The 26,962-nt window shown below is 44.7% G+C and overlaps 1 protein-coding gene across 2 annotated transcripts in view; it reads right to left on the bottom strand.

Annotated features, from left to right (window-relative positions):
• ARFGEF3 (ARFGEF family member 3) overlaps window positions 1-21,708 on the bottom strand; it is a 72,872-nt gene extending 51,164 nt beyond the window's left edge. For both annotated transcript variants that reach the window (XM_035108881.3, XM_035108883.3), the window contains exons 1-3: window positions 21,229-21,708; window positions 16,223-16,274; window positions 2,262-2,343 (exon numbers count right to left, since the gene is read on the bottom strand). In XM_035108881.3, the coding sequence (XP_034964772.3) occupies window positions 2,262-2,343; window positions 16,223-16,274; window positions 21,229-21,313 (219 nt within the window). In that variant the 5' untranslated portion in view covers window positions 21,314-21,708. The remainder of the gene's footprint in view (window positions 1-2,261; window positions 2,344-16,222; window positions 16,275-21,228) is intronic.
• Between the last annotated feature and the right edge of the window lie 5,254 nt (window positions 21,709-26,962).

The raw sequence follows: 26,962 nt of genomic DNA, 5'->3' as shown, positions 1-26,962 counted from the left end.
GACCCAGGCATTTGAAACTCAGTAGGGGTGGTGTCTGTGGTGAGGTAGTTCCATAGAGTTGGGCCCACGACAGCCAAGGCACAACTCCTAACTGATTTAACTCATGCTTCTGGCCTATGGGAAACCACTAATAGTGCTCCCCTCAATGATCTCCCATCGTTCCTAGCTAGCAGGGGCGTAGCCAGGATCAAAACTAGGGGGGGGAAGCCATGGTCGTTCAGGGGCGGGGCCAAGGCACGGAAGGGGCGGGGCCATGAAGTGGGCGGGGCTAAAGGGCCAGCGGGCCTGATGAAATTGTGGCGGCGGCAGCAGCGGCCACCTTGTGCTTCTGGGGCTGGTAGCGTTGGCGGCTACCCTGCTTGGCTGGAGAGGACGGGAGGGTCGGGCAGGCGAGAGGGGGTGGCAGGGCGGGCGAGGGCGAGGCAAGACACGGCCGCAGCCACGACGGCTCCGAGGCGTTGCTGCATATCAGCATAATATTTCAACCATGGTTCAAGCCCCACCTTAGGGAAAAAATCCTGCATTGCAGGGGGTTGGACTAGATGACCCTTGTGGTCCCTTCCGACTACAATTCTATGATTCTATTGATATATTACCATAGCATATGCATCATTCTGCTTTCTTGAATTGTCCTACTCCTAGGCATAGCATCCAACTCCTAGAGGCCTAGGTGCCCCCCCCCAATTACTGGTAAATACCGTATTTGAAAGAGTCATCCCCCCATGTTGATGGGCTTTCTATGTGGGGCTTATCTGCCCCCCCGTATTTTATTAAGGATGGAAGAGGGAGGGAAGGAAGGAAGAAATAGAGAGAGGGATAACTCATATTTGTGGGTGCCTCTGGGTGACGCTGTGATGCTGGAACTCTGCATGTACAGGAGCCTTGTAAGCAGCTTTCTCTCTGCTTGATTTACAGCAGGCACGTCCAACAGGTAGATTGTGATCTACCAGTAGATCACTGGATGTCTGTGGTAGATCACTGGTAGGTCACTGGCACCCCTAAAAAAAGCTCACCCAAAATTTTCCTCCTCCCTCAAAAAAGTTGAACTATGACCTGAAGCCCTAAACAAAAATGGGCCTCCCTCCCTCCTAAAAGAAGCTCAACAAGTTTGACCTAAACCCCCCAAAACAGGGCTTCCCTTCCTTTAAAAAAAACATTTAACATTTGTGTAATGTGTTGGCAAAAGTCTGTTCCTGCCACAGCATTCTGCACTAGCACAATCTCAAACTTCTGGACCAGACCCAAGGGCAGTCCCACATTAAGCACATTGCAATAATCCAGTCCCGAAATTACCAATACAGTGGAACCTTGGTTTCCAAACATAATCCATTCCGGAAGACTGTTCGACTTCCAAAATGTTCGAAAACCAAGGCGCAAAGGGCGGGGGGTGTCTGCAAATTTACAGAGAAAATTGATAAAAATACAGTGGTACCTCAGCGGAAGCCATGCGACTTTCGAGGCACATTCAAAAACGGAAGTATTTACTTATGGATTTTCGGTGTTCAAGTTTTGAAATGTTTGTCAATGGAGACGTTTGAAAACTGAGGTACCACTGTACATGAACTGCCGCAGTCTGGTTATCCCTGTCCAGGAATGGCTGTGACATGTGTACCAGCTAAAGCTGATAACAGGCATTCTTTGCCACAGAGGTCACCTGTGCCTCAAGTGACAATGATGGTCCAGTGAGTACCCCCAAACTCCTTCAGAGGGAGCACAACCCCATCCAGGGGAAACAACTGACCAAGAACCATCAGATCCAAGAACCAGCCACTCATAAGGGCCCTGTCTTCCCAGAATTCAGACTCAGCTGACTGGCCCTCATCCTGTCCACCACTGCATCTGTGCCCGGGCCCCATTCTTTCACAACTTCTTCTGAATCCGATGTAATGGAGAAATAGAGATGGGTATCATCAGCATACTGATGACATCCTGCAGTAAAACTTCTAATGATCACTCCCAGTGGCTTCATATGAATAGCACTGGGGACAAAACAGTGCCCTGTTGAACCCCACCGCATAACTACCATGGGCCTGAGGAGATATTTAGAGATCAATGTGTAAAAATATCTGGTTTTTGCAGAGTTGAATTGTAGCAAGAATTGAGTCCATCGGTTGCCCACTCACTACTGGTACGTGGCCCCCAAACGATTGCCAATGAGAGAACGTGGCCTTCAAGCTGAAAGAGATTCCCCACCCCTGCCTTAGCAACTAAAATGTCAGCAGGGCACCATCCAGCTGCAGCAGAACCTCATTGCCATATACCTGCATCCCTGCTAGAGCATGCTGGGCCAGCTTCACATTTTTGCTTTCCAAAGCAAGCTGGAGTGGAAGGAGGCACTTCTCCCTGATGGCCAAAGAAAAAGAAACTGTTTAGGAATATGCATTCAGAAAGCCTACATTGTAACTATTGTATTTGGCTCTTGAAAGGCAATTCACAGCATGTGTTACATTTAGTCTTATTTGATGCAAACATTCATCATAGCACGTAATAAAAGAAGCAATTGCAGGTTCCTTCCAGGTGTCCTGTTCATCCAACATCCATGATATGTGATCCATTTGACAATGCTGTTTGTCCCGGCAAAAGTTTTGGGGTGGTCATACCGCTCCATTTGCAGTCTCTGTGCATATCCTGTAACGTCCTGCTGAAATCTTGTAACTTTTCAAAGCACAGATGCTTTGAGTTGGTTTGTTTTGTCTTCCTTTTGTTGTGATATAGTCTCTCTGGGCAGCAATAATGTGGTAGCATTGGTGAACCATTGCAGAACAATTAATAAAGCACTATTATTGTGTCAAGAACATCTGCAAAATAACACCAGACCGGAGGAGCCTGTAGCTAATGGTTACATCCACACCACACATTTAAAGCACTTTAACAGTCGTGGTTTCTGCCCAAGTGTCCTGGTAACTGTACTTTACCCTCATGCAGAGTAAAAACTCCCCTGAACAAACAAAAGTGCCTGGGATTCTTTGAGGGGGAGCTAAGACTGTTAAAGTAGTGGTTTAAATGCATGGATCTGAGCAATATTAGAAGCCTCTAAGATGTGGCTACAGGATCAGGAATAGGCTGGAGGATTATATCTTCCTTCCACACAGCTCTTCTCCTCTTTGGAGCAAATTACCCCCATCCCACTTAACTGCAGTTATGAGAGGCAACAGCACTAACCTGAAGAGGGATGCATCTAGCTAAGATCTGAAACCAGAATTTGAAGCAAATAGAAAGTCCTGGCTAAGAGGGAACCATGGTTAAAATTGGAGACAAATCATTTCTTAACTTTCTCGAGAGAAAGGAGGGAATGGGGGCAAAGAAAGCACACGGCCCTTTGGTTACCATAACAACTGATCAGCTGTTTAATGAAACAGAGAAGAACCAGAAGACCAGGGACTGGAGCCTGGATTCCCCACCACTACAATCACACTTAATGCATATTAGAGTCATAGAATTGTAGAGCTGGAAGGGACTACGAGGATCATCTAGTCCAACCCCCTAAAATGCAGGAATCTTTTTACCCAACCTGGGACTCAAACTCATGACCCTCAGATTAAGCGTCTCATGCTCTATTGACTGCTTGGTCTGAGCTGGTAAGCTTCTCTACCTAGAGACTTTAGATCAAGCATCCCCAAACTCAGCCCTCCAGCTGTTTTGGGACTACAATTCCCATCATCCCTGACCACTAGTCCTGTTAGCTAGAGATGATGGGAGTTGTAGTCCGAAAACAGCTGGAGGGCAGAGTTTGGGGATGCCTGCTTTAGATTCTAGGAGCTGAATCCAGATGTTTAAGGAAATACGGTAGTGTTATTTACTCCTTGCTACCACTCTAATTTTTTCAGGGGCTTTGGCAAGTTTAAAAGGAACAGCAAGTGGGAAGGCATGCCTGTGTGCACATTCTGAACATTTCTGCATGCTCCAATTTGGTTCATTTGCACCTATGGTATCTTAAGAACTACATCTTCCAATCACTACCATTTTTCTGGTCAGCTGGCAATCAGCCAGACTTCCACTTTTTCAGTAGAAGAGGAAGCAGACATACTGTATTCCATTACAACTGAGCCAGTGAGTGCTTTATTTACAAGTGAAAGCCAGTGCTACCTTTTATGGCTCACTGCATAGCAACTGTGTGCATTTCAGCAAAATGCCCACCATCTCTTTCCCTACCCATTGTCCTCCAGACATTTTGGATTGCAATTCCTATCAGCCCCAGCGAGCACGGCCAATGGTCAGGGGAGGAAGGGAGCTGTAGCCCGAGAGATCTGGAGAGCACCAGGCTGATAAAGGCTGATCTACAGCCGTATCCTTTTAACTGATAAAAATCAGATTTCTTTTAAAAAACAAACAAACCTCAGAAGCAACAAAATGCATTAAAAAACCGGGACTGATTCAATTACGGTAGTTGCCTCCCTGTTCTTGAGAAAAGCATTTAGCTAAAGCTCTAATAAATGCTAATGGACCATCTATAGTCCCATCACAACAGTTAACAAAATGAACTGTCATTGTGTCATTTCCTGTCCCTCTAAGTGATTATATATATATATATATATATATATATATATAGTAAATTGACTGCATGTTGCTGCAGTTGAGAGCCTGTGATTTCGGAATGGGCCATTCCTTTCTCCACCATGACCCTCCTTCAAGCTTCTACTTTGCCTTAGAAGCAAAGGGATTGCTGATTGAGGATGATTAGTGAGTTTGTTTGTTTGTTTAGCAAAAGCATCCTATGCATCCAAGTATAAGACTGCTCTGACTATTTGTTGTGCATAGGATCCTTGCTGCCTTGTTTCCTAAACCTGTAACCAGGGCCGTCCCTAGGCCCGGGCTGGGTGGCGCAAGGTGCCAGGGTGCCTGGCCATCAGGGGCACGGAAGGGGCGCCGAACGCTGGTGTCTGCCTCCGCGCGCCTCTGCTGTTGAGCGGCTTCAGGCAGCTCTCCAGAGGTGCACGGGGAGCACGAGCCTGGGGCCGCCTCTGCCACAGCTGTTGAGCGGCTTCAGGCTGTTCTCCAGAGGTGCGCGGGGAGCGCTGGCCTGGGGCCACCTGAATTGCTGAGAGGTGCAGCGCAGTGGCTCCAGGCTCGCGCTCCCTGCGTGCCTCCGGAGCTTCACGCGGGGAGCGGGAGCCTGGGGCCGACTCCTCCATGCCTCTCAGTTTTTGATCGGCTTCAGGCCGCTCTCTCACTCACGGGGGGCGCCGGAGGTATCTTGGCACCAGGGCACCAGATATGGTTAAGACGGCCCTGCCTGTAACCCTGTGAACATGTTTGGAATTAAGGGGCTAAGGCAGCAAGGGAGTCAATTGCAGCAAACAAAATGTGTGGAGCTGCCCTAATTATTCATAAGGTGCACTGTTTGGGCTGAGAGCAGACAAGAACCTACAGGATGGCGGTGAAATTAGAGAAACCTATGGACCAATGTACTGTATTCACATTCCTATTGTGGTGAGCTAGAAAGAAAGAAATGTGATGAGGAAACCCTCTTCCATCATTAAAATGAGAGAAATAGTGCAGATCCTATTGGCTGGCTCTTTATGATTAGGAAAGAAACTGCTTGTCTAACCCTCCTTTGGTGTCTTCCTCAAATAGCTTTTGCACAGTGTGAACAGAGAAGCTATAATTCCGTAGGGGGGGGGGGATCCTGCCTGAAACTGAAGGAGTTATTAAAATGTAAATGCCATCAATGCAAATCAGTGACCTTTCCCACGTTCCATTTTGGGAATTGGCTGAGCTGCCTTTTTCTTGTTTCCAGGTCTGAGATGTGACATGACAGGCCAACTAAAATCTAGAACACTAGCAAGGTCACAGAAACACAGTCGCTGGCTGTGAGAAGCCGATAGTAAAATGGAAGTTCAACTACTTCATTCTGGCAGTAAAAGACTTCAAATGTGAAGAGAATGGAAATGGCTCATTAATTCAAGCTCTGAATTAAAACTGAGATGGAAATGAGAATTGGCACAAATTGAATCTTTTCTTCTTACAACATCTGTAGAACGTTAACAAACCCAATTGTCCTCAAAGGCTGATTGAGGAGATGGAGAAAGTTTACAACCCAACACACTTTGCCTCTTTCCATATGACCTGTTTATTCAGCATTCATTCTGGTTTGTTTGCAGGGATGTTAGATATTCTGGCATCTAGCACACATAATCCCACATTTCCCCATGACTTTGCTTATCGCAAAAGGTCTGATGTGGAAAGTTGTGCAAGAGCTCCAAATAAACTTTGATTTTGCAACCTGCATTTGTTGGTTTGTGACTGAATTCCACCACAAAACACCAATGATCTGGAAATGCCCTTTGTAACTTTTGGTCCTTCACATCAGATGCAAGGAACTGACAGTTAGTGTATACTAACCCATTGTGCTTTTAATATGTCCATCCCTTTTCAAGATGAATAGCAACATCTCCTATCTCTATAGGGAATTGGGGGGGGGGAGACTGCTATTTATACATTTTCTTGTTTTTTATAGCTGACTAGACAGGCATTCTAGGGGACCCAGGTGGCACTGTGGGTTAAACCACAGAGTCTAGGGCTTGCTGATCAGAAGGTCGGCGGTTCAAATCCCTGCAACAGGGTGAGCTCCCGTTGCTCGGTCCCAGCTCCTGCCTACCTAGCAGTTCAAAAGCATGTCAAAGTGCAAGTAGATAAATAGGAACCGCTCTGGCGGGAAGGTAAATGGCGTTTCCGTGCGCTGCTCTGGTTCACCAGAAGTAGCTTTGTCATGCTGGCCACATGACCTGGAAGCTGTCTGCGGACAAACGCCGGCTCCCTCGGCCTATAGAGCGAGATGAGCGCCGCAACCCCAGAGTCGGACACGACTGGACCTGATGGTCAGGGGCCCCTTTACCTTTACCTTTAGACAGGTATTCTAGCACAGACAAATACAAGCATGTCATCTTTACATAGAAAAGGTGGGTCACTGGTGCTAGGGAGTAAGTGAAGTCTTCCCGGTTTGTTTGCAGCAATTCTTAAAAAAAAAAAAACGTCTACATGATTACTTATGTGACAGAGTTCAGTGGTGGTGGAGTAACAGTCTGTAAAGAATTACACATTGAATAATAGTAGTATCATCATCTTATTAAAGGTCACAGTCATGGGACAGTTCCATTGCCCCCATCAATAAGCATATGATGAAAATTCTCAATTCGGGCATGCCACATGGAGCTAAAAATATAAAGCAAAGGAACAAAATATGGCTGGGAAGATGCAGTACTACTGTAAGTGTAGCCTTGAAGAAAAGTTAAATACAGGGCTCTAAAACATTTCTGCTGACCAAGTCAAAAGTTGTAGTCACCCCAACTGTCAAGTTTCTCATCCCGCAACTAGTAGGGAGTCTGTACCATTGGGAGATGCTGCCACAAAGTGCACTGAGCGCCCTGAGGCAGGAACTTCCAACCCTCTCTGCACCTTGCGTTTGCCGACAGAGAGGTGGAGGGAAAGTGTTCACTGTACACCCCACCCCTGCCTTTTCTGCTCCTCAGCAGGAAAAATAAAAAACCAGTTTCATCTGCCTTGGCAGAAACTCTTTGGAGAGCTTGGTCAAATCTTTGAAATAATTCCCAGACTTCTTCCCAAGTCTGGGGAAATTGCAGGAACCACAGAGCAATTGCCGAGACAACCCTGCCCCCCACCTCGGCAGAGTTGCCAGAGTTAAGGTACCACCTTTGCCAAAGCAAGGAGGTTTGTTGAAACCTGGTCAGATATATTCAGGTTTTGACCGACATACATCTTTGAATTATTCAGAAGTAACAGAGATGACACAACCTTGAAGGCAGAAAGTGAAGAGGAATTGAAGAATCTTTTAATGAGGGTGAAAGAGGAGAGCGCAAAATATGGTCTGAAGCTCAACATCAAAAAAACCAAGATCATGGCCACTGGTCCCATCACCTCCTGGCAAATAGAAGGGGAAGAAATGGAGGCAGTGAGAGATTTTACTTTCTTGGGCTCCTTGATCACTGCAAATGGTGACAACAGTCACGAAATTAAAAGATGCCTGCTTCTTGGGAGAAAAGCAATGACAAACCTAGACAGCATCTTAAAAAGCAGAGACATCACCTTGCCGACAAAGGTCCGTATAGTTAAAGCTATGGTTTTCCCAGTAGTGATGTATGGAAGTGAGAGCTGGACCATAAAGAAGGCTGATCACCGAAGAATTGATGCTTTTGAATTATGGTGCTGGAGGAGACTCTTGAGAGTCCCATGGACTGCAAGAAGATCAAACCTATCCATTCTGAAGGAAATCAGCCCTGAGTGCTCACTGGAAGGACAGGTCATGAAGCTGAGGCTCCAATACTTTGGCCACCTCATGAGAAGAGAAGACTCCCTGGAAAAGACCCTGAAGTTGGGAAAGATTGAGGGCACAAGGAGAAGGGGACGACAGAGGACGAGATGGTTGGACAGTGTTCTTGAAGCCACCAACATGAGTCTGACCAAACTGCGGGAGGCAGTGGAAGACAGGAGTGCCTGGCGTGCTCTGGTCCATAGGGTCACGAAGAGTTGGACACGACTAAACAACAACAGAGATGTTGCTTTGGAAGTTCTAAAGATATATATGACTTTTTCTAGAAAGCATTCACAACCTGGTGTGTGATGTGTGTCATGGAAATTCATGCTTCCTTATCTCTTACTTCAGGGAGAAGCCAGCAAATTAATTAGGCTGTGCTGTGTTTACCTGGATACAGCTGTCGTTTGTCTCCAGAAATAATGTGACATTTGGGTAGTCAGGGAGATATTATGTTCAAATAAATGCCACACAGCAAATTTCATCCTTTGCTTTCTCACTGAGGTGTAAGGCAAGCAGTCAAGATTTGGGCCCGGTTAAGAATTGTGTACCAGTCAACACCTGGCAGGCCCTTCACAAAATTGCTTACCGATACTGTATATTATTTATTTATTTATTTTAAAAAACTGTTGGGGTATCAAATCCTGGGAGTTTATATATGCCGTATTAACCACCTGGGGCTTGCCATGAAAACATATTTGTGATTAGCTTGCAATCATTTCCACCTCGAATTTAATAGGTCTAAATATAGCCTAAGAGCAAATGTTGCTCAGGTGTTGCTACTAGCAACCTAGGATAGATTAAAAACTCAAGGACGGTGGTGGGGGAAATCATGACTTTTTTTCCCTAGGGTGGGGTGACAGGCTGCTATGACAGGCATAACTGCTTTTGTGTTGATAGCAAACATGAATAAACTATAGGCAGTTATAAGTAGCATAGCCCAAAGGAAGTAAAATCATTCATATTATGGGCTTCGGGAAACATCTCCCTTAGAAGGGCTATTGCTCACTTACAGTTGAACTAATTGAATCCATCTTTATTTCATTCTTCAACGGAATCATTTAGATATAAACACAGAATCCACATAGAATTGTCAAGAAGAATGGGTGTTAAAAACACAGTGTTCTTTCTCAAGAACAGATGAACAATGGGGGGGGGAATGATAAAAATAGCAACAAAGCTATGTTGTGGGATATGCTAGAAAGACGAGGTGGCCTTGGAACATAATCTGAAGCCGTTCTCAAAGGGTAGCTACATTAGTCTTTAGAAGTACAAACAACAAACATTTTTGTGGCATTTTAAAGGCAAAAAGATTTACTGTCAGATGTGTGAAATGTTTTCTGTACTTCAGGAATACAGTATACATTAATGGTGATGATGGGGGAACTATAAACAGTGGTGTCAGAAGGAAATGAAATGCAGACAAATACAGTGATAATTGCATTATCAACAGTGGTCATTCATAAAAAAACCCAGTAGTTAGTAGCACAGGCATCCTGACATTAACATACACAGTGTGATAAAAACCCATTGTACTGATTAATTGGTGCACTTGCACCACTTGCAGCATTGAAATTCTGTTGTTTCACATCCCTTTGAAGTTCCTTTGTTAAAATACAGCTACTTTTTAGCCAATTGCAAAGTGGTCCTTTACATAGAGGCCCGTCACTTTGTCCTACATACGGTAGAACACAGAAGGCCATTCTTGACAGTTATGTCACTCCGGTAGATGAAGAGGTGAATGAACCCCTCACGTTGTGGATGATACAAAGACATGGTTGGCACCTGGGTCTGCCACAGGTCTGCCACAAGTAATGCAACAGAGGTACAGATTTGGGGATCAGACCTGTGGCAGGTCTGATCCCCACAGGTCTGATCCCCAAATCTGAACCTCTGTTGCATTACCTGCTGTTCTTGGTGAGCAGCTGAGGCTGTCTGTAAGCAAATACAGGCCAGCCCCCACTGTGAAAAGGAAATATACTTGCCCACAATTGGCTGGAGATTCTTCGTGACAGGTTTGATTGGTTTTACCTGTCAGCAGACAGGGCCCCCAATATTTTCAAGGAGGAGGCTGGCCTGGCCATCCTCAAAAGGATGCACAGAACTAAGATGTTTGGCCCTGTCATGTCCTTTTGAAGATCACCAGGGATGCGGCACAGCGAAGAGTCTTCACCGCGCGCCAGAGAACCCTCCTGCCGACCTCTGCCAGGGACACACAGGGTGAAGCATCTTTACCCCGCACATCCTTTTCACAAAGGTACGGCTGCTGGTGGTGCATGGATGGGCCAAGTAGGCCTAGCTGGGCTGGGGGGGGGGCATTGCACATGTGATGTCATGCACATGTGACGGGCCCTTTTAATGTTGGGCACTGCCTGGCAGTGTCAGCCTGTCATTTTCTCTTCTACTTTTGTCCCTGGTAGATTGACAAAGTCAGGAACAATCTCTTTTGGGTCAGTGGTGCAGCCTGATATAATTTGTTTTAGGTGCAAGTCTCTTTTTGATGATGCAGTTGTATAACAGGACTTCATCATAGAGAATAGTTTTAGGGGTGTGTCCTAAGTGTGTAAGAAACTTGACTTACCTCTTTTCAATCTTTCCCTTTTTTAAAATGGATACATTTCACTTCATTATTATAAATCAGTGCTGCGGCTTTATTCACATTTTTCCTTCCATACTTGCTTGGCCAAATGTGCTGCTGATAATTCAGGGCATCCAGCAATTACTGGAGTTCCTTTTGGCTCTTTCAGGGTCTTTTCTTGGACATCCACAGGCATTGTCATGGCCAAACTACACATTTCATTAACAATAACCTAGGCAGAACCTGCCATTTTACATTCTTGATAAAAAGCTGCAGAGAAAGTCAATCTGGACTGGGACAATGACACATAGGAGAATAGCCCCATTTCCCACATTATGTTTTACCATTTCACTCCTCCCCCAAAATAATGATTTCCTACTGAAGGTACTACAACAGCCTGGGATGTGATTTAGGGCAGGAAAAAGGAGCATATGCATATAAGCACTCCACATCATCAAGAGCTATGCATGCAAGGTAAAGGGATCCCTGACAGTTAAGTCCAGTCGCAAACGACTCTGGGGTTGCAGCACTCATCTCGCTTTACAGGCCGAGGGAGCCGGCGTTTGTCCACAGACAGTTTTTTCAGGTCACGTGGCCAGCATGACTAAGCCGCTTCTGGCAAAACCAGAGCAGCGCACGGAAGCACCGTTTACCTTCCCGCCGGAGCGGTACCTATTTATCTACTTGCACTGTGTGCTTTTGAACTGCTAAGTTGGCAGGAGCTGGGACCGAACAACGGGAGCTCACCCCATCACATGGATTTGAACCGCGGATCTTCCAAGCGGCAAGTCCAAGCGGCACAGTGGTTTAAACCACAGCGCCATTTGTAAAAGTCAGGTGGTTTACTAATCAATCCTTCATGTTCTTCTATCACATGGAGGAAACTAATGAAAAAAGGAGCATGCCTCAGGTGGATCTACGTGCTCAGAAAAGCAGGCCACTCTCCAGTGCTTTATTTACTTCTGTTTCAGTGTATCTGAAGAAGTGTGCATGCACACGAAAGCTCATACCAATGACAAACTTAGTTGGTCTCTAAGGTGCTACTGGAAGGAAATTTTTTTTAAAAAAATTACCGGTAGTAGGGTTTTATGGTTTTATTCTTACTAGCTCCAACCAGTAGCAGACGGTGGGGTGGGGTGGCAGTGCTCACCTGACCTCCAGTTGGCTGTGTTACTGGGAGGTAGAAGGGGAGGACAAAGGCAGAAGCAAGGTGTTAATTCCTTGGTGAGGGCACCAAATTGGTTCCCCCAGTGCACTTGAACCACACTGACCGTACCACTGCCTCCCCCTCTGCCTCCTGGTAGAGCAGTGATGTGGTCAGCCAGAGGTCAGGTGAGCACCACTGCCCAGCCCTGCCATCCATTACTGATTCCTACACAAGATGCACTCAAACTTTCTTGGTTTCTACACATTCTAGTAACATTAGTTACTTGCGCTGTGCTGCAAGGGGTGTCAAAAAAATGCTGTAGAATAGAGGGAGGAGGTGCCAAATTTTAGCATCACTGAAATTTGAGAGCTCAAAGTCTTGCAGTGGTTGGATACAGTTAGTTTATGAACACATGCTAATAACCAACTCTGTAGTACAATGCCATTCTCTGCCCTTCACTTAGCTCGGTTGTTCTACCCCAGTATAATCATTCCCTTTAACACCATGCAGTAACAGCTTGTCAGCACACAGCAACTTCTAGATGGTGTCACTGAGTAGTGCAGGATGGCAAAGAATCGTTAACATCAGGGAGAATAAACAAGGCACACCTTTATGTAGCCTATCTTGATTTCAGCAAGGCCTTTGACAAGGTGTCCCATGGTATTCTTGTAAAGAAGCTGGTAAAATGCGGGCTACACAATGCTACCATTCAGTGGATTTGTAACTGGCTGACTGAACGTACCCAAAGGGTGCTCATCAATGGCTCCTCTTAGAATCATAGAATTGTAGAGTTGGAAGGGACCCTGAGGATCATCTAGTCCAACCCCCTGCAATGCAGCTGTCCCATATGGGGATCAAACCTGTGACCTTGGAGTTATCAGCACCATGGAGAGAAGTGACTAGTGGGCTGCCACAGGGTTCTGTCTTGGGCCCAGTCTTATTCAACATCTTTATCAATGACTTGGATGATGGGCTTGAGGGCATCCTGATCAAGTTTGCAGATGACACCAAATTGGGAGGGGTAGCTAATACCCCAGAGGACAGGATCACACTTCAAAATGACCTTAACAGATTAGACAACTGGGCCAAAGCAAACAAGATGAATTTTAACAGGGAGAAATGTAAAGTACTACACTTGGGCAAAATAAAAATGAAAGGCACAAATACAGGATGGGTGACACCTGGCTTGAGAGCAGTACATGTGAAAAGGAAATAGGAGTCTTGGTAGACCACAAACTTGACATGAGTCAACAGTGTGATGCAGCAGCTAAAAAAGCCAATGCAATTCTGGGCTGCATCAATAGGAGTATAACATCTAGATCAAGGGAAGTAATACTACCACTGTATTCTGCTCTGGTCAGACCTCACCTGGAGTACTGTGTCCAATTCTGGGCACCACAGTTCAAGAAGGATACTGACAAGCTGGAACGTGTCCAGAAGAGGGCAACCAAAATGGTCAAAGGCCTGGAAACGATGCCTTATGAGGAACGGCTTAGGGAGCTAGGTATGTTTAGCCTAGAGAAGAGAAGGTTAAGGGATGATATGATAGCCATGTTCAAATATATAAAAGGATGTCATATAGAGGAGGGAGAAAAGTTGTTTTCTAATGCTCCAGAGAAGCAGACATGGAGCAATGGATTCAAACTACAAGAAAGAAGATTCCACCTAAACATTAGGAAGAACTTCCTGACAGTAAGAGCTGTTCGGCAGTGGAATTTGCTGCCAAGGAGTGTGGTGGAGTCTCCTTCTTTGGAGGTCTTTAAGCAGAGGCTTGAAAACCATATGTCAGGAATGCTTTGATAGTGTTTCCTGCTTGGCAGGGGGTTGGACTGGATGGCCCTTGTGGTCTCTTCCAACTCTATTATTCTATTCTACTATCTGCTAATGCTGCTGGACCATATGCAGTGCTTGATTGTGAAAGAGTTTATACAATATACATTCATTTTTTTCCTGAGGCAACAATGAACCATGTCAGCAAACTCAATAATCCGGAACAAAAGTAATACAAAACGTTGGTCTTAAGCCAGATGCAGTGACACAAGACCTCACAATGTTATCTGCTTCATATGTGCAATGGAACAAATGTCAGATGGCCAGCAAACCCACTAGCATCAGTAGCAATCATCAAGCTAACCCTCTGTGAATGAGAGGTAGTCTGCGGAGTAAATCAGTTTTTCCTGCTTACTTAAGACTCCTGGACAAAGCTGATGGAAAATAAATCAGATGGGAGAAGGAAGAAGTGATGAAATAAACACTACTCATGTACTGAAGGTTATTAAGCTATACTCTGGGCTCAAAGCTTCCTGAACAGAGATGCCTTAGTTGTAGAGTTCAGTGGAACTACTCACTATGACACCATTTGTGGGAAACTGTCAGTAAGACAATTCTTAGTTCTTGATATAAGAAAATCTAGTTTTATAGGGTTTGCCAGAGTTCCATTGTGTAATATCAAGAAGTGATGAAACTTCTCCCAAAGGATAGGATAAAATTTCCTTCCATTCAATTCTACTTTCATCAATAAGTTTATTGTATTATCCAAAAGACAATGACAATTTCATAAGTTTGCTGAACTATGAACCATTATAAAAAAACATACACTAATACTGGTAATATAAAACAAGCATCAGTGATAAGGAAAAAGAGAAGCCAGAAAAACAGTCAGCTAGAAGTCTTGTAAGTTTCCTTTCATAGGGCAAAACAACATGCTTTCAGAAACTATTACTCATATTTTTATTTGATCACTGGATATTTTCAAGCAATGTATTTGATGAAATAACATTTCCTGAAGATTAGAAAGCAATCAGTTCAAGTCTAGAGGTGTAAGTTTTAAATGAATACAGAAAGCTTTTTAGGCAGCAAAATCTAGACAGACCAATGATCCAAATTGATTGTATCACTATTTGGCAAGATTTCACTAGTAAAAAGCAGTTGTAACTGCATATGAATTTCCCTCCTCTGTAGACTGAAGAAAATGAATTGAAACCATGGCAGAAAATAATCAGAATGGAAAAAGGAGCCAAAAACCTATGAAAGAGTTTTGCAAAATCCTAAAGAGAATCTGAGTCTATCATTACTCAATCTTAACCTAAATTACCTCACCTTCAATAGAAAGATGGTGGAATATTATAGATAGCAAAGCCAAGTGAAAGATACGTTGTGATTGAAGTCTCCAACATGGTGCCTATGAGACCTGCTGGGGCCAAGCTCCAGGCCAAATTGGAATGGTGGCATAGTCTAAGCTTCTCTAACTCTTCTCCATGTCTCCTTAGGCCCTCCTACTACCCTGTTTCTCACATTTTAAGACATACCCATAAAATAAGACATAGCAGGATTTTTAAGCATTCAAGGAATATAAGCCATACCCCGAAAATAAGACATAATGATAGGTGCAGCATCAATGCTGGCCGCGGCAGGAGGAGGAGGAAAAAAATAAGACATCCCTTGAAAATAAGCCATAGTGTGTTTTTTTGAGGAAAAAATAAATATAAGACATGTCTTATAATATGAGAAACACGGTATTTTGATTGGCCAGCAGACTTGGAAAAGAGGGGAACAGTTCTCTCTGCTGCTGGCATCCAATTAGAATTGGGCATTTTTCTCTGCTGGTAGCACCCAGGTAGAATATTAGCAGGAGAGGGAACAGTTTCAATTGGACATCACCAGTAGACAGAAGAGAGAAAACAGTTCATGTCTGACTCCAAGAAGAGATAGCCAACAGTAGCTGAGCCTATGTCTCAGTGCAAAAGGGAAAGGAAGGAAGGCATTCAAGACTCTTCTTTTAAAACAACTTTCATTCCCCCTTGTATTTAAAGTGATGTTGGGGTGAGTGTTTTTGGAAGGCACCTGGTCCTGGGAGCCCTTAATTCTGGCAGTGCCTCTGAGTGTATCAGCATTCATACCATTCAGCTGCATGGGCTGTATCCTTAGTCAGATGAAATTGAACCCTGGTAGACAACTGCCTGTACAATCATATTTTCAAACAAAATGTACAACATTGCTTTCTTGGGACCGGACCATTTTCTGAACACTACAAATCTGTAAAAATAACTTGTAAGTGATAAATAGAAAATGATAGATGACACCCCTAGTATGGCTTGCTTGCAGCATGCTGCAGGTTTTCTACCAGAGAGTTCTTACTCTGGTTTCAACAATCCGCAAGTCTCAAGCTCTGCAGCCGCTTCATGTATCTTTGTTGACATCTATAACCAAGGCAGTATACATTTCCTACCTTAGCTGATATGGAGGGATCTTTGTAGCAGCCTCTGGGGATTGTAACAGTTCTGTATAGAGAAGGGAGAAGAATCATTATAGAGGGCAATGAAGGCATACTGTACAACTTTTTCAAGCCATCACCTGGGACATGTTTCTCCCAGGAAGCACTTTTTCAGGGCAAGATCTCATGCAATGCTCCAAAACATGCAATTTTGGGTGCTGGCTGAGATTGCGGCCCTGAAGAAAGCACTTTTTTTCAAGGCAACAGTACAGCACCCAAAATGGCCACCAAGATCTTGCATGAAAAAAACATGTTCCTTTTTTCCAGGGCATTTGGGAGGTATGTGGGGGGCAGGTACTACCAGTATACTTCAACATAAATTGCCTACATTCTCTGCATCTTGTACAAATTTCATTTAAACTGGCCGATCAAGTTGTGACTACTGTATGTGTAGACATAATTGTTACAGATGTAACAGCCAAACAGCATTCACATGCAGCTCACTAAATTGTTGTAGCAGGAACATAACCAGCCAGGTCGAGCTGCCCAGGAAGCAACTTTTTTTTTTAAGTGGGTAGGAGCTGAGAAAGACAAGCAGTTTGCATTTCTGACCATGAAGGGAACGAACATGTTTAATGCTTGGCAAGGTCTAGGACAGGGGTTGCCAACCTTTTCAGGTTTGTGAGCACATTCATATTTTTGAGTGAGTGCTGTGGTTGCCACCTTTCTGGTCATTTTTCTCCCTCAGTTCTGCTCCTCACGGAGAGAGACAGTATGCACACAAATACTTCGTTATTTCCAAATGATCTGAGTAAAAGTAGGATTCGACAGAATTAATCTGAGCCTTGAGAAGCACATAGAACCAAAGGAGGAAGTGAGAAAGAATGGTGTGCTTTTAACTTCTTCCTTCAGCTCCATGTACAGGCAACTCCTGTTTTAGATGTGACAGATATTTATTTATATTTTATTTTATTAGATTGATGTACCACTCTTCATCACAAGACAGGTGTGTGATTGCTCACATGCATACAGCGCTGAACCTGGAAGTGACCTGGAAACTTGATAAAGATGTCACTGAAACATCACTAAAAGGGCGAAATGGGGACAGGGGTAGAACAGGCCTTTGCAGGCTTTTCCCTTTTCATGCACTTTCACGCAAGCGCGCAATGACCGCATAAATGGAGGGCTGCCTGTACTTTTCAAGGGAGAAGAAGGTAACCACCTACCACCACCTTATGACCAAGCAGGCAGTGAGTGGTGGAGCTCAGAGGCTTTGTGGGTGCCAGAGAAAGACCTCAAGGGGCACCATTGTGCTCTTAGATGCCACACTGGACTCCCCTGGTCTAGGAGATAAATGCCTTCCTGCCTCCATGTTATTCGGAATGACAGAATTTTCAAACCATCTCAAAACTCATGTGTTAGGCAGAAGCTATTGGAATGGTGAGGGGCTGTAGTTCAATGACAGGGCAGATGTTCTTTGGCATCTCCAGGCAGGGCTGGAAAAGATCCTTGCCTGAAAACCCTGCAGTGCCACTGCCAGTCAGCGTAGACAATACAGAGATTTCCCACATCAGTATTAGCAGGTGCCTCTGTGGCATCAAAGCCATTTTGCAAGTAGAACAGCACACTCGATATCACGCAGAGTTACAGAGAAAGATTGTTTTCTGCTGCTCCAGAGAAGCGGACACGGAGCAATGGATTCAAACTTCAAGAAAGAAGATTCCACCTAAACATTAGGAAGAACTTCCTGACAGTAAGAGCTGTTCGGCAGTGGAATTTGCTACCAAGGAGTGTGGTGGAGTCTCCGTCTTTGGAGGTCTTTAAGCAGAGGCTTGACAGGCATATGTCAAGAATGCTTTGATGGTGTTTCCTGCTTGGCAGGGGGTTGGACTGGATGGCCCTTGTGGTCTCTTCCAACTCTATGATTCTATACTATGTGCAGGCTTAGCTCACATGTCCTTTTGAATTACTCTGCTTTTCTTTCCACTGCTTTGGTACACTTCTCGTGGCCCAAAGCTGATTGCTTGTTTCCCACTGAAACTGGCAGAATGAGTGTGAAAGGCAGATCAGCATGTATGTCTTTTATCCACAAATTTTCTTTTAAACAATAATAACTTGCTTTTTCTAGGGAAAATGCAAACAAGTGGCAGCATGGGAAGGAAACAATACTTAGCAAGCACAAGATGGGGGGCAGTTTGAACACATGGGGCTGCCCTTGAGGACTGTTTAGGAGCCTCTGACAGACTGTTGCATTTTGCAAAACTTTCTCTTTAAAGAGGTGGTGGCTCACTGCAAGCACGGTGCTCCAGCATCTGCCCTCATAAACACTATTCAAGGTGCTGGCTGTCACTGATATAACCTAAGTTCAATGTATCTAAAAAATGCTTCCTTTACTAGATTTTGTTACAAGTGCAAATTAACAATGTAATGTGCAAAGGAAGTTTGAGGCAGTTGTCTTGGCAATGAAGCTTCCAACTCCTAGTCTACAAAGTGCCTGTGAATATTCACAAGCATGACTGCATTTTTTTTTAATGCAGACATACTGTACATATGGGACCCAGGTGGTGCTGTGGTTAAACCACTGAGCCTAGGGCTTGCTGATCAGAAAGTCGGCGGTTCGAATCCCTGTGACGGGGTGAGCTCCCGTTGCTCGGTCCCAGCTCCTGCCAACCTAGCAGTTCGAAAGCACGTCAAAATGCAAGTAGATAAATAGGAACCGCTACAGCGGGAAGGTAAACGGCGTTTCCATGTGCTGCTCTGGTTTGCCAGAAGCGGCTTTGTCATGCTGGCCACATGACCTGGAAGCTGTACCAATAATGCGAGATGAGCGCGCAACTCCAGAGTCGGTCACGACTGGACCTAATGGTCAGGGGTCCCTTTACCCTTTACCTTACTGTACATATTGCTTTCGGAGGCGTAGGTCGATATGTGCAATTAGTTGCAATTCAGATCACAAAATTTCAGTCCAGATGAGGCCTTATTTAAAAGTATAATTTTCAACAAACAGCTCAGCTTGTGGCCCACACACAAGGACATGGAAACTACTGCTCCTTATTTGTGATGCTTCTGTGCTCATCATTATAGTTTTCTCCTCTAGTTAAGCATTCCTATTGCATTATTACTTATCATATCTATCCCGCTCTTCCAAAACTGTATTTCTTCCTTTTTAAACCATCTTGAATAGCAAACAACTATCCATACAAATCACGCACAATATCCAACAAGTTTAACATAAACCATGCATTTTAAACAATAATTAAAAATTTGCTTAAAGGGTTGCCCACAGGTGAGCTGCTTCATTGCCACTCTGTAAGAGAGGTGTGAGAAAACACTGTTTCCTAAGCAACACATTTTATGAGCACCATTACAATGCAAGGGCACCATTTCTTCCCAGTACATGTGTCCCTTACATTAAAGGTAAGAGTTTCCTGCTCACCTGGCTGAAGTGCACCTTTGCCTAGCGTCTTAAATATGTGCACTCATTCACTAAGCAAGCATGTTAAATTAAGAAAGCCAACTCCTGAAGCAGTGCAACATCACAATTGCTTATGGCATGACCTAGCCAAAGCTATGCATTTTTAAAATTCCCATTGACTTCAGCAGACATTATACATTCCTGGTGAAAATAAGAAGTTTCCCTAGCTTCCCTTGCCCCCAGCCAAAAGGCCATGCCCTTCAGTCACAAACTTACAAACCATTAAAGTTATTTTCTCTTCTGCCAACTCCAGAACATAAAAACACCACCACCACCATCTTTGGTAGAATTTTGTGGAAGGACATCTATTTTAGAATAACCCATGTGTAAATCATGCTGAATACATAGATGGAGAGGAATATATATAAAAAGGAATATTACCAAAAATTCACTGTGAAAATATTAACCAGATCAACCCATAATACATAAGAAAATAGCCCCAGAGCAATTGGCACAGACTGCCAATTCATATTTGAAGAAAGCACCTGCTGCTAATAAAAAGGTGAGCAGCATAGCTGTCAAGTTTTCCCTTTTCTCGTGAGGAAACCTATTCAGCATAAGGGAATTTCCCTTCAAAGGGGGGAGAACTTGAAAGCTATGGTGAGCAGAAACTAAATTTTCATTTTAACTCATGTTATAACATGGATGTGGCTCCTTCTACAGAACCTGGTGAAGTGGATGAAATAAATCTCTTTGGTTGGTTTGAAAAAGGGCAATTGGTTAGGCAGTCAGTCACGGGAGAGAAGCAATTACCATAAGTCTTTCTACCCAGCAGATCTGAATCTTCATTTAGCTGCCCTCATTATGTCATTATACTTCCTTTAAAAAAAGCCATTACCTAGGGTTATGCCCATTTTGTAAACAGCTAACCTGGCTCAGTTCAGCATTCTGCAATGAAAGAGCACAACCCGAAGTCAATTCCAGAGCCCCCCCCTTTTTTTTTTGGTTTTCGTGTTTGTTTGTTTTAAACGCTGCTTAATTGGGCGCAGGATAAAAAAAAACGGCCAGGAATTGAAAGCTGGTGTTTTGATGTGCCGACTGACAAGCGCCGTTAAAGCAAAGCGGAATTATTGCAGCAGGTTGGGAAGATCCGCTGAAATCATACAACTAGAATAGTCTATAGCAGAAAAGATTTACTGGGGTGGGGGTGGGGGTGAGCTGCCAAAGAAGAACCCCACTACATCCTAGACATAGAAGCAGCTCTGGCAAACACTTGGGCTCAGTTGCCCTGTAGGGATCTCCGCCTGAAGCCCAACAGAACAGATCGAAGGCCAGTGGGATGGATGCGGGATTAGAACCGTCCCGGTCATCCGAAAGCAAACACAAACACCACCCCCTCCTCCTGCAACCCACAACACAAGCACAACCAAATCGGCGCGGTGCTTTGATGCCTTCTCTGCTAACGGGATTAGGCATCAGAGTAATATCTCTCGGATCAGGTATCCGAAGCGCCCACCCAGCAATGCCTGCTCGCCTAGGAACTAGGGAAGGCTGCCCTCCGGCGCCGGGGAAGAGGAGAGTCCCTCTCTCTCGCCCACTTCCTTACCGCTGGCGCAGGTGCAGCTCTCCTTGATCGCCTTGTATTTGTTCCCCGAGGCTTCCTTCTGCAGCTTCTTCAGGATTCCTTCCATCTTGCCTCTTGGATCCTCCAGGGATCCTTGATCAGCAGCAGCAGCAGCGCCGGCGGCGGCAGGCAGAGCTAAAGGGCGGCGGATCCTCCTCGCTCAGCGCCCTCTAAGCGGGGCGAGCAGCGCGCAGCATCCCACCTCCGCCTGCCGCTGTCGGTGAATCATGCTAAGCTCCACAGCGGCGACACGTCACCCTGCGCGCCTCCTGCCTCCGCCTCCAGCAGCAAAGCCCAGCAGCAGCAGCAGGTTCCTGCGGACGGTGGCGGCGGAGGCTTCGCCAACCGGAGGGAGGGAAGGAGGGGCTCCGTCGCCGGTGCTGGCTGATAGGCGGGGTGGAGAGGATCAGATTCGCCCGGAGGAAGCTGTGACAACAACAGAGGCCACCACTCCCTTGCTAGGCGATGGAAACGGGAGCAAGAGGGGGAAACACAGATTTTGGAGAGGCGGGGCTGCATCGAGAATGGATTTCGAGTGGGAAAGGCTCTGCTTCCTTTCCTTTTCCTGGGAAATCGGGCCTGCGGAAAAGGAAAAGGAAGCTTTATCCGCTGGGCTGCAAAACCCCTTTCCTCGCCTATCGGAGCTGCGTAGGGGCAGGTGAGCGAGCTCAGCCCCGCGTAAAGGAGACGCGTAGCTCTTGCCTGGAGCGAAGTCGTCAAAGATATCGGAATAAAGGCTTTAAAAATATCTTTTACAGCTAGGGATGCTGACCACTGGGTGTTTTTTTAAAAATAAATGCTGGTTATTGTTGTCTGGGGTCACGTATTTTGTTGAATAAACAAAGTGTTTTGAAAGCAAGGGATCACCTCTCTTTTTCACTTGACCCATTTGATTAAAAATACTTGAAAATACAAAATGCATAATAAAAACAAAGGAAAAATCCTTCCTCCCCACCCCCTCCTCCTTTGCCACTTGACACAACCCTGCAAACACTTAAAAATCCAACACTGCCTCTACCACCGACCAGGTATTTTTCAAATCACATGCTGGCCATGGCATCCATATATCCTGCAATCGAAAGGACTGGCTGGTGTCTTTAAGGAATGGCTTTCTTTTGGGGGGGAGGTGGGGGTTATGTTTTTCATGTTTCATATAGAGATGAGGTGGCTGTGGCCTTCTATGCATTTGTTGTACTACTACTACATCTCCCATAATCCTTATCTATTGGCCATGCTGGCTGAGGCTGATGGGAAATTGAGTTCCTGGGTGCCTGCCAAAGGCTCACATCCCAACAAGGGTCCCTTTGGTCAAACATGGTTTTGGTTCACATGTTCAGATATGAGCATTGTATATGGCCATTGATTATAAATTTGCTTTTACATTTTGTTATTTTAAAAGGCCACTTATAGCTCTAGGAGCTTTCTCCAGCATAAAAACAGTCATTTCAGTAAGTCAGAGGTTTCAAGATATATGTTTGTCTGCCATTCACATCATATATGAAAGCAATGAAAAGATTTTAAGGGCATTTAGCACTGTGTTGGATAGGGTGACCACTTCCACATCATTACAATAAAAATAAAAATAAAAATGCAGCATTAAAATAACTTTTAAAAGGACAGAGATTTTCATTATATTTGCATATGCTAATTTTATCTGCATCGATTCAAATGGAGAAATAGTTACGACAATTTAAATGGAAATGCAATACACAGCTCTCCACAGAGGGAGAGCGACCTGCGACCAAGTGCTAAGTGCTAAGTGCAAGGCCCCTGCTCACTCTTCTTATGAGTTGGGTTGTAGGTTTGAGCCCACATTGAGCAAAAGATTTCTGTATTGCAGGGGGTTGGACTAGCTGACCCTTGTGGTCCCTTCCACCTCTACGACTATGAGTTCTTTGTACCTTTAAACTGAATTTGAACCGAACAGCCCTTCAAACAAAGGACTGTTGAACAGAGGACAGTTGTCTGTAAAGAGGGATACATGGCCACCCTAGTGTTGCAGCAGGACTTTTTCTTTGTTCCACTTTTGCAGAGAATTGGCTCAGTAGGTGGGGTGGAGTTGTCAACATTAGCTTGCTGGCAGGTAGATTGCTGCAGGTGGAAGGGAGAGACTAGATTGGCTTCACACCTCCTCACCCTTCCCTTCCCAGTAAGTAACAGTGACCCACCTGCTAGAAAGCTGACGCAGCAACTCTGCCCCACCTGGTGAGCTGCTTCTGCTGTTGTTTGTTGTCCAGTGATCTGTGTACCAGGGCAGCCTGGTAAACTTCTGATTGCCCAAACAGTTTAAACAGTTCCAACCCAGGTCATTTGGATAAGTGACTCTCAATACATAATGCATTTTTTTCAGTGTTAGAACTGTGTTTCATGAAATGATTATCATGGGAAATAGAGACATCCTTGTAAACATATGATACTTTTAAAAGAGTTTATTAGCAGAAGTTGTTGTTGTTGTTTAGTCGTGTCCGACTCTTCGTGATCCCATGGACCATAACACGCCAGGCACTCCTGTCTTGCACTGCCTTCCGCAGTTTGGTCAAACTCATGTTCGTAGCTTCGAGAACACTGTCCAACCATCTCGTCCTCTGTCATCCCCTTCTCCTTGTGCCCTCCATCTTTCCCAACATCAGGGTCTTTTCCAGGGAGTCTTCTCTTCTCATGAGGTGGCCAAAGTATTGGAGCCTCAGCTTCCTTCCAGTGAGCACTCAGGGCTGATTTCCTTCAGAATGGATAGGTTTGATCTTCTTGCAGTCCATGGGACTCTCAAGAGTCTCCTCCAGCACCACAATTCAAAAGCATCAATACTTTGGTGATCAGCCTTCTTTATGGTCCAGCTCTCACTTCCATACATCACTACTGGGAAAACCATAGCTTTAACTATACGGACCTTTGTTGGCAAGGTAATGTCTCTGCTTTTTAAGATGCTGTCTAGGTTTGTTAGCAGGTTAGCAGTTTGTCTAGGTTAGCAGAAGTGCTTATATGCTAAAGGCAGGTACTTAAAGTACAAGGAAGGCCTCTATGGGAAGCTGTAAGCATATACTGGGAAAGGGTAAACTTTCTGATCTGGTGACTTCAGAACATTGTTATTGTTGTTGTTTACTATATAAAAATAATTTAAACAATGGCTTCAGAAAAAAAGACTGTGGTGCCCATAGCCACCAAGGTGTGAATTGCGAATACTGTACTGTAGCTGGATTTTGTTCCTAGAATCCCTTAACATGGCATCATCTGCCCTCTAGTGGCAAAGATGTGTTTGGCATTTGTTCCTAAGCAATGCGGACTCACAGTAGTGAGATCAGGAAGAAGTTTCTGACAGTAAGAGCTGTTCAGCAGAGGAACAGACTACCTCCATAGGTTATGGGCTCTCCTTCCTTATAAGCTGATGTTGGATGGCCATCTGTCATGGATGCTTTAGTTGAGATTCGCACATTGTAGGGGGTTGAACTAGATGACCCTCGAGATCCCTTCGAGGGCAAATTGCTAAAATTTGTTTTAAGCAGCAGTGGTGTACACACCTTCTTGGTTGAAAATCACGTATGAAGAAGAAGAATTTGGATTTGATACCCCGCTTTATCACTACCCAAAGGAGTCTCAAAGCGGCTAACATTCTCTTTTCCCTTCCTCCCCCCACAACAAACACTCTGTGAGATGAGTGGGGCTGAGAGACTTCAAAGAAGTGTGACTAGTCCAAGGTCACCTAGCAGCTACATGTGGAGGAGCGGAGACGCGAACCCAGTTCCCCAGATTACGAGTCTACCGCTCTTAACCACTACACCACACTGGCTCTGAGTTGAGGATGGGCTGCAGTTCAGTGGCAGAGCATCTGCTTTGCTTGCAGAAGGTCCCAGTTTCAATCCCCAGCATCTCCAGGTACAGCTGAGAACGTTCCCTGCCTGAAACCCTGGAGAGCCATTGCCAGAGAGTGTGAAAAAATACAGAGCTAGACGGGACCAAATGTCTGGTTCAGTATGAAGCAGCTTTCTATGTTCCTACTGAACTGAACTGGACTTATGTCTGAGTGAACATGGATAGGATTGCATTAGTATGCTGTGCTAAAAGTGGAATCATGCGCAGCTCAATCGTATGCATGTATCTACTGAGATGCAAGTCCCATTGAGTTCAGTGAGACTTAATCCTAGGTAAGTGCGTATAGAACTGCAGCTGGTCAGCTTCTGAACGTAAAACAGTTTGCAATTAAAATCCTAATCACTCAAGATTAAAAAGAATCCTAACAATAAAACAAAACTGAAGCAGCAGTGAAAAGAGAAGGTAGTGTCCAACTACCGGTAAGTTTTATTCAGAGTAGAGCCATTGAAATTGATGAACATGACTAAGTTAGGTCCCATAATTTCAACAGGTCTGCTTTGGTGATTTTCAAGCTTAATGTAAGAAGAAGATTTATTTTGATTAAGCAACAATGGAAGGAAAAAGACCGTCTTCTTCAAAAGGCATTTCAGGGTTTATTCTCAGAGATATCTACACAGGGCCAGCTCTAGGTATAGTTCCGGTGGCGCCGGGCCAGCAGGCAGGGCGCTGCGCGTTGCGAGGGTGTCGGAGCGTTCTCTGCACCTCAGCGCCAGGGTGCCCGACCTGCTCGAGACTGCCCTGTATCTACACATTGGAATGACATAGTTATAGCCTTCCAAGGACTGTACCACTTCAAACTGAAACTGGAAAATTGCTTCTTTGATTGTTTTCCCCAGTTTAAACAACAACACTTAAAACAGAAATAACTTCACTGCGCACAGAAATATAGCATGCCAAGGGGAGGAGTTCCAGCCTAGCTACTTTTCCACCTGCAAGGGTGTTATTGATTTATTTATTACACGACAGAGTAATCAGACAGGTGATCTCCCAACTGCAGTCTGAAGTGGTTCAGTTCAATAAGTGTGGTGTCTGTTTCTAAAATTGAAAGCAGCTTAGTTTAGTTTGGATGACTTTGGTTCTTACCAGAAAAGGTTTGCATAGTCTTAAACCAAAGGGAGATTTAAAATCACTTACTAAGGGTGGATCTGATTTTGCTTAAGGGTTGGACTACTTGTTAAGAACAGCATCATATTCAACACTGGCCTGCATCTGGCCGTAAACATTTAACCAACAGCCAAAAGGCTGACTCACTGACATTATTGACAGATTTCTTCACCTGAACAAGTTACACCCATTTAATAACACTGATTCATGAAGGGTGTATGGGAGAGTTTGCAAGCAGAGTCCATCCCAAAGGTCTCATTGTGATTCACTTGAAAAAGGAGTATCATGTAGCCAAATCAGACATGACAACAATGCTGTCATTTGTGTATCTGCCCCTTTCATATAAAAATTCAGACTAGGGTGTGCCTTACTTCAACAGTAAAAGGAAAAACTTGGGAGATGGGTATTAAGTCCCTCTGGCCTTCCTGTGCCTTACCTGCCTTTAGTTGATTGCACTTACTGTATCTTAGTTTCTGGCTCTGAATTTAAGTCATGCATCTTTGGATGTGTGGGTGTGAAATGATAGGACCGGTAGATTGATTGACAAAGAGGCAACATGAGCATGGAGAGTTCCATCCACTTTTACTCTCAGTGAATCCTCACCTGTGCATGCCATGTATGAGTGGGATGAGCACATCAGAAGAAACACCTGCCTAGTGCTGTGTCACATATACGTTGGCTGGGCTTACATACAGACAACACAAAAAGGGTGTTTAATAAAGCATTTTCCAGCAGAGGGCAGTAT

Source organism: Zootoca vivipara, chromosome 3, assembly GCF_965207765.1.
Source record: "Zootoca vivipara chromosome 3, rZooViv2.hap1.1, whole genome shotgun sequence".
In the NCBI taxonomy this organism is placed as follows: Eukaryota; Metazoa; Chordata; class Lepidosauria; order Squamata; family Lacertidae; genus Zootoca; species Zootoca vivipara.
The sequence above is the reverse complement of the archived record's forward strand: the minus strand, read 5'-3'. Positions and strand labels throughout refer to the sequence as shown.